Source organism: Mytilus galloprovincialis, chromosome 1, assembly GCF_965363235.1.
Source record: "Mytilus galloprovincialis chromosome 1, xbMytGall1.hap1.1, whole genome shotgun sequence".
NCBI classification, from domain to species: Eukaryota; Metazoa; Mollusca; class Bivalvia; order Mytilida; family Mytilidae; genus Mytilus; species Mytilus galloprovincialis.
This window is the reverse complement of record NC_134838.1, coordinates 45,968,410-45,980,973: the sequence shown is the minus strand read 5'-3', so window position 1 is coordinate 45,980,973 and position 12,564 is coordinate 45,968,410. Positions and strand designations below refer to the sequence as shown.

General features: G+C 30.2%; 1 protein-coding gene across 1 annotated transcript; it reads right to left on the bottom strand.

Annotated features, from left to right (window-relative positions):
- On the bottom strand, positions 1–11,316 carry LOC143075882 (uncharacterized). Its single transcript, XM_076251469.1, has 7 exons — positions 10,811–11,316; positions 7,983–8,051; positions 7,518–7,577; positions 6,785–6,987; positions 5,946–5,999; positions 5,250–5,304; positions 1–2,134 (listed from the first exon to the last, which is right to left on the bottom strand). The coding sequence occupies exons 2-7, from the start codon at positions 8,047–8,049 to the stop codon at positions 1,944–1,946; spliced, it is 630 nt and encodes a 209-aa protein (XP_076107584.1). The 5' UTR covers positions 8,050–8,051; positions 10,811–11,316; the 3' UTR covers positions 1–1,943.
- Positions 11,317–12,564: the final 1,248 nt, after the last annotated feature.

Genomic DNA, 12,564 nt, shown 5'->3' with positions numbered 1-12,564 from the left:
TTGAATTAAAACTTTATAATAAACTAACGTTCCTGTTAGTAATTTTTGTTCAAATTCTTATGAATATATATAATATCAATAAAGACAATATTAATCAAAACCAAGGAATAAACAAAGACTCACAAAACCAAAGGACATTTACATCAACAGTTATAAATAATAATTAAGAAACAACACGAACTTCACTAGAAACCGGGAGTGAAATCATGTGCTCCGGAAGGGTAAGCATTTCCTGCACCGTATACGGCCCCCGTCGTGTTATTTCTTTGTTCAGTTCGGTAATGATGGAAGGTTATTATGACTGAGGAAGAATATCAGATATGATTTCTGACACACTTTTGTCATAATGGCCAATCAGCTCCTGATGGCGACCGGAAATTTCTTGAGTGATGTCCCTGTCTTAAACACGAACTTTAAGTATTTAAACGGATGGACATTTTATTTATCGAATGAATTTATTTTTAAATTCTAACATTCTACTTTGTGAATATATTACTATATAAAATATAAGCAAAGACTTCCAAATCCATACTAAAAAAGTATTAAATAATCAACATTATGGTTGTTATTAAATTTTGTTGTGATTATTGTAAATTATTTTTACGGTTATTGTGAGCTGCAAGGAATTAAAACCATGCTTTATAAATTGAAAACACACAAGTATTTTTATTCACGACCGTTTTAGAATTTAAATATTTAATAAATTTATCTTACTTTCCGTTTTATGGATATATTACGATACAAAAAAATAAATAATAATTACTCATAAAACTTAAATACTAAAATGGTATGAAATAATTAACGTATAGGATGCAAGAATTTATTTAGATTTAATTTTTATGTTTCCTTTACAAATGAATATTTAAAAATACCAAAGCAGACGATCTTGTCATAAAAAATACTTATTTCTTAATTGCAACTCTAAAAAATATTCTGATTTCAATCATTGTTAGTTTCTTCAGAAACATAGATACAGTATATATTTTATATATATATATTTCTTTGATTCCGATTGAATTAAATACTTTTGATAATATTATCTTTCTGTTTTCCGATCTACTATTAATATTTTAACCAGAATGTTCTCTCCCGTAAGTCTATGATGAAATACACAGTATCCTGTGGTTAATTCTTCAAAAATAATTAGTTTACATGTTATCAAAACAACAGGAAATACCACGTTATAATTGACCCAGATACACAAAGTGTACAGTAGTCGTTTTAAAATAAATATAATTGCGTCGTCAAGGGCCATCAAGGGATCATATCCAAGACGAAGATAACAACCTGTTAAGACCTGTATAAATGACCGAAAATTTTCGAGACGTTCCGAGAATTTTATTCTGACTTCCGGCCGAGAGATATCGAGTGGCCCATAGACACATCCAAAACTCGCCAATATATAAGCATGAACCCCTCAGGGGGTTCATGCAAAAATCAAAAACTTAATAAAAACTTTAAAGAGCAGATACAATCGATAAGGACCCACAAGTCTAGTTAAGTTCTGTTGAAAGTCAGAATTACGAATTACATATTTCAATTACAAACACAAAGTGTCTTGAAACCACATTAAATCTGTGTACATGTTAAGACTTTCTAGAATACACGATCGATGATTTCACCACAGACCTATCCTGTTTCTCACTCAGAACTCGTTTTATTATCTGGGTGAATCTTTACTAGAAATATTAGATATTTAGCTCTTTTCTTCACGTACATTTCTAAAACATCCTTTTCGATTTGAACTCCTTATTAAACGTTTCATTTATATTTGCATGAACGATATGTTCATCGAATGACATTGTAATTAATTTCAAAGCATACTTTATGAAGGTGACATTATTACATTGCTATATATACATATAAAATCATGAACGCATTATCAGTCTCATTGCACATTTTCATTTCAACAGTGTCCTAAAGACAGGTTACGACATAACAATTTATATGTGTGTTTCTAAAACAGGAATTTGATTCCAGTGTCTTTCGTTTTTTTGAGTCAATATTATTACCAATAAAATGCTGATGACCAAAACACAAACAAAAGTGACTAAAACAGGCAAAGAAATAAAGTCCGTTAAATACTGTTTAGCAGTGGATTTCTTTGGTCCCTTTCCTTTTGTTATTTGAATGCCTGTAAACAAAAGAAATGTAACTCTATATATCACTTGTATTCAAATTGCTATTTCATAGTGTTACTTTTTTATATAAGATATTAATCCAAATTGATACAGAAGTTATAGGAATGGAAAGTGGCAACAGTAGTATATCGCTGTTCAATAGTAAAAAATTGATCTAACAAAAACAAATCCGGCTTTCAAATTAAATCCGAGGGAAACAAACTATAAGCCTGACTATAAACTATAATGAACCATATATCCCAATTAAAATTGTGATAAGCAATTCCATTGACTAGTGTTTTGAAGTTGTTTAGTTTGTCTAAAATATAAACAAACGGCTTTTCCCTTTGGCTCCTTTATTTCTATTTTAACAGACAAACACATATAAAAAGGAATAACGATTTCCAGTGACAGTTCTTACTCATGTATATAACCGGTTTTACAATGTTCCTGTTCGGAAGAGATTATTCTATGTAACTCTGATATATTACCGGTTTCACAATAATCCTTGTCATGTTTTCATATGTTCCTGTCTGTTTTGAAATTCGTACATTTTACACAACGTGCGTGTGCTTAAATGAATGATTTATAAACAAAATCTACTTGATTCAAATCGTTTTGATTCCGTCAAACTATTTTGATTGAGACGACGTCATTTTACTGCATTATCGGGTTTGTGATGCATGAAAACTACGCCAACGGATGAATATCCTGATTAGATAAATTTTCATATTGTAAATATGATAAATCATAAAATGAAATTATTTATGCAAGTATAGTTGAATTTGTTTTCATACGAATTCAAAATTGCATATATCAAGTTGTTATCTAATAGTTTGTTTCTATGTATGTTGCATCGTCTTTTGTTTTTTGTTGCACTTCAGTGTTCTGTTGTTTTCCTCTTATATATAATTGATGTTTTTCGTTTGCTTTAAATTTGTAACCCGGTTTTGTTTTCTCTAAATCGATTGATGACTTTTGAACAGTTGTATTCTACTGTTGCCTTTATTTTTTGCCCATTAAAGAAATACATAAATTCTCATATCAGTGTTTAGTTTAGAATTGTTTTGATGAAGACTACTTAGTATATCAGATATTTGCAGAAACTGTCCTACTCCTACGATTAGGATTACAATTGTGCATTTTTATCTTGGGTTGTTTCAAAGTGTAAATATAGACCGTCGATTCCAAACAAAGACTTACTCCTATGATGTTTTTTTACTGTAGAAAACTGTAGAATAGCAGGATTTTAAAGAAATATGTGTTAAAATGGAATCAGGACAACTCGGACTACTTTTAGAGACAGCTCGAACCAGTTTGAAAGACAACTAGGACTAGTTTGAAACACTTGTCAGATCAGTGACTTTTCGTTGTGACATTTGAACAAAGTAACTTAGGATGCAGTAAAAATATACATGCATTGCATTTTAAATTGAATGAAGCATGAAAACAGTCTATTTAATAATTAAGTTTATATATTCTGAAAGCAATCTCATTGCCTCTTAAAGTACACGGATGTCCGTGAACCTAACTTTTAATTCAATTCAAATCAAACAACATTTTTGACTGGTGAGATTTTTTTATATAGTCGTATTTTCTAAAATAAAATTATCAATCAGGTTGTCTTTAAAAGTACACGGATATTTGTGCACCTTAAAATTAAAAGAATGTCAAACGATTTTCTTTAATCGATAAATATTTTCATTCCTGTAGAAAATAAATTAAAATTTACAAGACATATGCACCGAAAAAAAAGAAACAGAATTATGTTATGGTTACAATCGTACCCGTATCATCATATAATTTCTGACAATTATGCCGTTGGTGTTTCGATTACCGAAGATGAAACACATATAGGTATATACAATTAAAAAACAATTATATAATAGTCATATTTATTGGCCTTTATTTGAGTGATTGGCATGTAGAACTTACATGGTGGGTGGCCAAAACTTCCGTTAACCATAGGATTTTCATTCGAAAGTTTATAGCAGATAACGGATCCACAGGAACAGTATTTCACAGGACATTATTAGTTACATAGTGTGCTAGTGACGTAATACGGTATATATTGGGTCAGTAAATTCCATATGGGGATTCGAGCAAATCCTCATATGGAGTTTACTGACCCCATATATACCGTATTACGTCACTATCACACTATGTAACAAATTTATCTTACCGACTATCTTAACGTGTAAAATTTAGACTAGTGACCTGTCGAAATGAGCAAGCCAGTCTTCATTAAGATACTACTTCCATTGATCCTACAAGAATAGCCAACGATAACAACTTGTTAGGTTTAAATGTGTTTAATGAATTTATTTCAATCTTAATTATCAATTTCTTCGTCTGTCGAAACTTTTAAGATTATTCTCAGTTCCGTTTTGTTTTTATAAAGGGACGTAACACCACTACTAACCGTGTATGAAATAAGCCCCGCATCCCTACTACTTAATATGAATATAAAGGGACGTAACTCTACTACTAACCGTGTATGAAATAAGCCCCGCATCCCTACTAACCTAAAACCTAATATCAAATATACACGGTCTTCACGCGGACGCTTTTAACCAATCACATTCCTAGAAATGTATAGGAGGTAAGAGAAAGACCTTGTCACTGCATTCACAGTCAAGTTGTTATATTGAACAAAAACAAGATATCTTATGTTGAATACGATTTCTTTGGCATCAGCACTACATGTTGATCAGAAATATAAGACACACATTTCCATTCCTGAATGAGCTGTATTTGCTGGTCAACGACATATATCTGAACTCATATCTAGAATTGGAACCTTACATAAGACAAACCCCAGAAATATGCAGTCCAGGAAATGTAGAAAATTAAATTGATATATTATGCACAACAAGAGTAAAAGTTTACCACGACATCTTAATCGTAGAATGAGGACTTTTTGACGATTCACATCTGTTAACAATAACAATAACTTTTCTGCATGTGTGTGTCGTCAAAAATACTTATTTACATAATAACAAACACACCATTTCATTTGAATGTGTATCCCAATTTAATTTATGTTTTCATTTTGAGAACACCCCTTATTTTTCGTCAACTATAATTGTAAGTCTACGTGTAATCCTAGGCATCACTCGTAGTACTTACTTGATAAATGTATGACTTTACAACCACTGCCACAGATAGTACAAGAGGGTTTAATCTGTAAAAACAATAGATGCTAAACAAATAATCAAATTGATTAGAATATTTAAATAAAACGTCTTTTATAAGTATTCATTATAATTACGGTAAAATAAGATAAAACATCAACAATAAAAACGTTTAAACAACTTCAAAATTTATCGTTTGTGGTTTTGACTTCTGTAAAATATGTTCTTATTTTTTTGGAATTTCTAACGTAATCTATAGATCAGAAGTCAAAACTTTAATGTTAACGACTTTAAATATTATCAATATGGTACTTTTTATAAATGAAACGTTTCTAAATCTTTGAATACTTTTTTTTCCGAAATATTAAGTTTTTTCAACCAGAATGATAGATAACCTTAGCAATGTTTGGCAAACCTTTCGGATTTTCGTACGTCAAATGCTCTATTAGCCCTTATACTTTTTTTTTTATTGAAACCATCAATAATGTGTACTTGACTTGTGTAGACGAAAAGCGCATCAGTTATTTAAAATTACATAGCTGGTACCGTTGATTGTCATTTTTGCACATGATTGATTCTCCAAGCTTCCGGTTTCTAACGTACATGATGAAACGTTTCATAGAAACACCTGTATGCGCGAAAAACATATAATACATGATTTTGGATTTTTACTTATGTTAGCTCTACTTACTTTTATGCTATATTTTCCTGCTATTTGTAACTCTTTAATCTCTATCACAATTTCCTAGCAAAATATAAAAAAAAAATATAACTGTAGTTTGGGATGACAATGAAATTTAATTATTAAATCAAATGAAAAAAAAGTATATTATTAATTCTATTTTTACTCATAGTATATTTTAAATATTCTTCATTCCATATTAGATCTAGAAGAAAAAATATGTATAAGCTGTTGTTCTGATTGCAGGTCCAAAATTCACTGACAACGCCATGGCAAAATAATAAAAAAAAAGATTTAAAAGGCAAACAACAGTAAAGTAAACAAAACACAAATAGGAAAGTAAAATATGAGCAACAAGAACCCACCAAAACCAATTTTGATCTCAGGTAATCCGGATCGGGTAAGACGATCCTGCTCCATATTTGACAACAATCGTGTTGCCCATGTATATTGAATAAAATATTGAATTAAAAAATGTTCGCTTCTAGCAATATGATTATCCAATGATGTATTACGAAACAAGAACGAAACCAAAACAATGATCATAGCAAATGGACATAAGCGATGATAGGACTATAATACATACATACAACTACTAGTATAAGACATGCTATCTCAACGTCAAAACGAAATAAGTTGCTCGAGTCTGTATCATATATTTGGGGAAGATATATTTAGGAAGATGTGAGATGAGTGCCAATGAGACAACTCTCCATCCAAATTTATGAAAGTAAATCATTACAGGTCAAGGTACGGTTTTATTTCAGTTACTTTTAAACAAACAACGAAAAAATTTACCAGTACGGTCAGTAATTTTTTAAAAAATTGATGGTTACTGTTAAAAATACCTGATCATGAGGCACGGATATTCTTTCACTGGTATACAGTTCCTCATTTAATGTTGAAATATTGACAACTGTGTAGCTAAAAGAAAGGGTCCATATGTCTTTACACTCTTTAAGAAAATGTGTACATAAATAATTGGCTTGAACTTTCAGTTTTGTTGTATAATATGCATCTATTTTTGCCTCCAAGCAACTGCAGAAACAATCTGAAATACACAAGATATGCGTTATTGCAATTTTATATGGTCTTCTCTCAACATGGTAACTGAAACGAACCTTTTGTAACATAAAGATAAGTATGCATAATCAATGAAATAAAATCTGCTTGGGTTTATGTATACTCAGGTTTAAACAGTATCTCAAACTGTCACTAGTTATGACATACATCATGTTGTTTGTCTGACGTTTAACTGTCAATCTAAAGTTTTATTATTCTAAATCAGTGTCCACGCTGAAGCAACACACAATTTTGCAATAGTTTCAAATAAACAACAGCTCAATCCAACCATCTGCTATTTGCGGTTTAGAGTCCATGTCTTTGTGATTAATTATTTACACATTTACTGTTGTTTCTTGTATAACCACATATATAGCAGTCATACAGAAAGAGAATGGGAGATTCATTTAACTCGGACATCTTAAAAATCCCGTTTTCTAGTATTAGATTAGAATAAAACAGTGATAGATTAATATGGAGAATGTATATCAAAAGGATAATAAAAGTATTTTTATTTACCTTTCTTAATGACTTGGCTCATGCAGTCTGTACTAGAATCGTATGAACATTGACATGTCACTGATTAAAGTAAAAAAAAATCAAGATTTCATTATTTCTAATTTGTAATTTCTACGTAGATAATCTCGTTACGTTTGTAGTTTGTGTAATTCCCTCAGGTTTTTTAAGCTTGATTAATCTATTCCTTTTTGTATTCTTTCTATGTATTTAGTAGATTTCAACATCGTTCGACCTCTAAGGCTTTAATTCATTTATTGGTTAAAATGCGATCACATAAAGTTTTGTTTTTGTTATTTTGCTTAAGCTTTTCACAGACAGTGGCTTATGAAAAATTATTGTTTATTTGCAGAGAGAAATACAAGTAAACTCTTGATTCGTAGAAAACTTTTTAAAATTTTAGATTATAACCTTTTTTACCATAATACAGAACAATATATTTGATCTTAAGTATACGTTTTAACTTACCATCTAATATCAATACAACACTCACAAAAAATCTCACAAGAAATGTCTTAGTTGAATGCATGATCATATCTGTAAAGTATATAAAAACAAGAATGTGTCCCAAGTACACGGATGCCCCACTCACACTACCATTTTCTATGTTCAGTTGACCGCGAAATTGGGGTAAAAACTCTAATTTGGCATTAAAAGTAGAAAGCTCATATCATACGGAACATGTGTACTAAGTGTCAAGTGGACTAGACTTCAACTTCATCAAAATCAACCTCGACCAAAAACTTTAACCTGAAGCGGGACGAACGAACGGACGAACGAACGGACCCACAGACCAGAAAATATAATGTCCCTCTACTATCGTAGGTGGGCCATGGAAATATATAAAGTTGGGTCAATAAACAAAAGGAAATATGAAAATGCATTAAGATTGAGATAGATTGATCATTATTGACAGAACTTGCAGTTCAGAGAAATTGAAATTAAAACCCAAGTAAAAAGGATGTAAAGTTTAAATATCTTCAACTAGGTTGATCGAGACAAAGGGGGTAAGTTGTTACTGTTACCAGACAACTTTTGAAAAATGGCAAAAATGTTGACTTGCAGTAGATCAATAACGGTGCCTTCAATTCACGGGGGGGGGGGGGGGGGGGGGTTAACTTCCTATTATTGGGTATACAGGGATGTGCCAAAATATGGGTCATAATTTTAGATTTTATATAAAAATGACCCTCCTTTTTAATGACATCCTATATTAAAATGCATTTACGTTTGATAACTGTATATTGATTTGGTGTATGATCTACATATCATATAGAAATATCCAACAATCCATGCGTATATATAACGATAAAATATATGTGCACCAAACGATGCCAATTCATATATAAAAACTTAAGGGTAGCTGGTATATTTATGAATTATGAGTGATGATGAGTTAGTGCTTATATAAGCACGGGTCATATTTTAAATATTGTATATAAGTATAGGTCATTCTTTCTTAAATATTTATATTACTATAGGTACTGAATTTCAGTGAATGTTATATTAAAATGGGTACGTTTTTTGAGGCAAAAATGGCACATCCCTACCAAAAAAATATCGAAGTTACCCCCCCCCCCTCTCCCGGGCTTCAATTTGGTATTGCATGTGAGTGTTCATGAATGTAGAGAAAGCATGGCACGACCTTTAACCCCGACTGCGTGTTTACACATCAAAGTCGACATAGCAGTTATACTTTTAGCCCAGGTCATACTTCTCAGAAGAAAGATTGTGGTAAAAACATTGCGAGCAAACCTTTAGAATATTTACACACAACTTGCTTTGCATCTTCTATTGAGCAAATGCCGTATCATCAAACAGTAGCATGTGTTTTTTGCGCAAAGGAACCGCGACATGTAAACGGCAGTTTGCACTTGTCAATTGAAAAAACAAACAAACAGGAAATACTTATCATGAAAAATGTATATAAAGAGAAACAATACATTGTACCACTATAAGTTTTTCCAAGAAATAAAAAAATAAGGGATATCATTCTATGTGTAAGGTTAAAAGTTTTTGGTGGGGTTCGTGATGCTCAGTCTTTAGGTTTTCATGTTGTTCTTGTGTACTATTATTTGTCTGTTTGTTTCAATTTTAGCCATGACGTCAGTTTCTTTATGAGTTTGACTGTTCCTCTAGTGTCTTTTGCCTCTCTTTTAAGACAAATATGTCGCTTTTTCAGTAGTGTAAAGTATACACAAATAAAAGTACAATCTTCATAAAGAAGTGTTTCATTTACTTTGAAGACGTTTTCATTATTATTTATACACGGATATCTAAATTGTTACCTCCAGTTAACATAAGGAAAGTTCATTTCTATATCTCCATTTAAATGATATATATTTTTTCAAAGGGATACAACTCGTGTCGTTTTCTATACAAAGTGGAAAGAATATGGCATATTGTGAGAATTTGACAAAAAAATTTACTTCGTTAGTGCATTAATGGAGCATGCGGGTCTAAATAATTTTTTTTAAATATCGGATTTCGCTTTTTTTCTATAAATAGACTTTATTTAATGGGAAAATTAAATAAAAATATAGGGTCACGTTCATTTAACCTCACACTCTGCCTTTGAAAGAAGCATGCATTTTTGTTAAGGTACTTTTTTCTGTTGAACTAATAGGAGAAAAAAGGAAAAATCGAAATAAAAAAAAGAACTAAATTACAGAAATCGCTTAAATTTTACAATAGTTTAGTTTAAGTACAGTTCATTTGAAAAACAAATAATAAATAATAACGGTCACCGATGAAGTTAAAAAGTTATTTCAATCTTTATGCCAAAAAAATGCATTTTTTCACCAAAGGGAGATAATTTGGAGCTTTTTCAATGATATTAATATTTTAAAAGTAAAAAACAAATTGATATTTTTTGTTGATTTTTGTACAGCCTCATAAAGTAGCAACTAATAGTGTAATAAATAAAATTTGTAATGAAAAATCAAATGTTTCTATTTTTGCATATTTTTTTGTACCCTCGAGCCTCCTTAAGCATTTTCAAATGTGATTTGGTTAGAAATAACAATCATACTTTTCTTCGTTGAATAATATTTAGTTTCTAATATGAATTTGTTTTGCTTAATTTGTCTTTCAAAAGGCTATCATCGCATATCTACTAATATGTTCAAAGCTGCTGACAGAAACTAACATAGGTCACGCGAAGAAAAATTTAGTATCTTTAGTGTATTGTTTCATGAGTGGATTTCAGTAAACAAAAGAACATTTAACTTGAATATCTGAAAACGGCAAATCCAACATAATAAAATAAATTAATAAATAAACAATATAGACAATACCTTTATATTTCGTTTATTCCTTTTTGCGTGTGTCCTTTCCATCGATCATGGACATAGAAATAGAGTTTGAAAATTTATATTTGTTATGAAACTTGATCATAGACCAGCCGTTGATTTGTATCAATCAATCATTACCTGTTGATATTCCTACATTAACATGTTTTAGATTAAACTAGAAATTAGAAATGTTTACAAACTCGAAAAAAATCTACTCTAAATTATGTTGTCTTGCAAAATATTTTTGAAAATAAAATTATGTAAAAATATAATATCTTGCAAAATCTTTTTTTTTCGGAAGCAACATGTCTTGTATCTTTCTCCTATCAAACATGAGATTAATGTTAATAGAGTGAAAACAAAGACACGAAAGGCAGAGGTCAGAACAACGCAGTACATATTTTGTCCGATTACATTACATTAAAAATACTTTAAAAAGCGCATTTTTCAATCAGTAGCAGTCAGTTAGTGTTTTGAAATGATTTACCTTTGGAAATAAAAACATGTAGAGGACTGTCGTAAATCAGATTGACGGGTCTATATTTATTCTTTACTAATATTTGAATTGTTTACCAATATATTTTTCAAAATCCTCTGTGCTTTTGAACGTGTATATCCGATAATGTAAGCGAATAAAGTTATAGAGAAATGGCCACAGCCTCTTTTCAATTTAATGATATGTTTTATTAATACTTGGATTATTGTTTCCAGATATGCTATTTTCAAAGTTCATATTTTTATTCGCATTGTATCACTGTCGAAAACACATGTGAGTCAATATAACAGTTATTTAAAAAAAATTACAGCAAAAAAAACTTAAACTAAACTAAAACAAAAACTATGCACCTGTGGACAAATAATCATATTACGTTTTTGATCCAGTAAATAATCTACATATGGTTAAACATCTAATGTTTTTCAAATGATCTACTGCAATAGCATGAATTTAATTGAAAATGATACAGAGAAAAACTAAAGTCTGTGAGAAAAAAATGCCATGAAAAGAAAGCAGTGTTCCACTGACTGAAAGAATAAAAAATTTGATGAATCAAAACCGGAGTATAAAACTAAACACAGAGTTACAAATCTTTACTCTTATTTTCCAATTTTTCCAAATTTAAAAGATTCGACTGGGACGTACTGTGAGTTACATTTTAGGAAACAAGGACTATGATAAACATTACAGACACATGCTCATTTGTGACTTTGTCATTCAACACATGTCATATGATTAGGGAGGTTTGTTTGTTTGTTTTTGTTTTATATTATTTACCATTGAGTAGTTTTTTTTTAGAAATTTTCAGGTCTAAAGTGTTCCCTACACTGAAGTTAGGAAACAAAATTGAGAACAACAACTGTCACTAATCATACATGTTAAGTGCATACGATATAGTTTTGAACCTATATTTACAAGTTGATGAAAATTTGCATATAGGCTATTTTTTTACCTGATTAAATCAAATATGTAATAGAAAATATACCTTCATGTGCTACTTTTTTAGTAAAATGAGGTCGAAATTTTGTGTATTTGCTCAAAATTCAGATTTGTGGCCGTATTTTCTTTTTCGAAAGAAAGACGTAACTTTTTTGTTTTAAAAGATAAACACAAATTGTTTTTTGTTAAATAATTTGTAATTTCTGTATTTTATAAGTATTCTAAAATAATATGCCTTTTTTATTCAGAAATAACTCATATTTATCAAATGGTCATGAATTAAGAAAAAAACGTCATTTTTTGCTGTATATTTATCAAAATT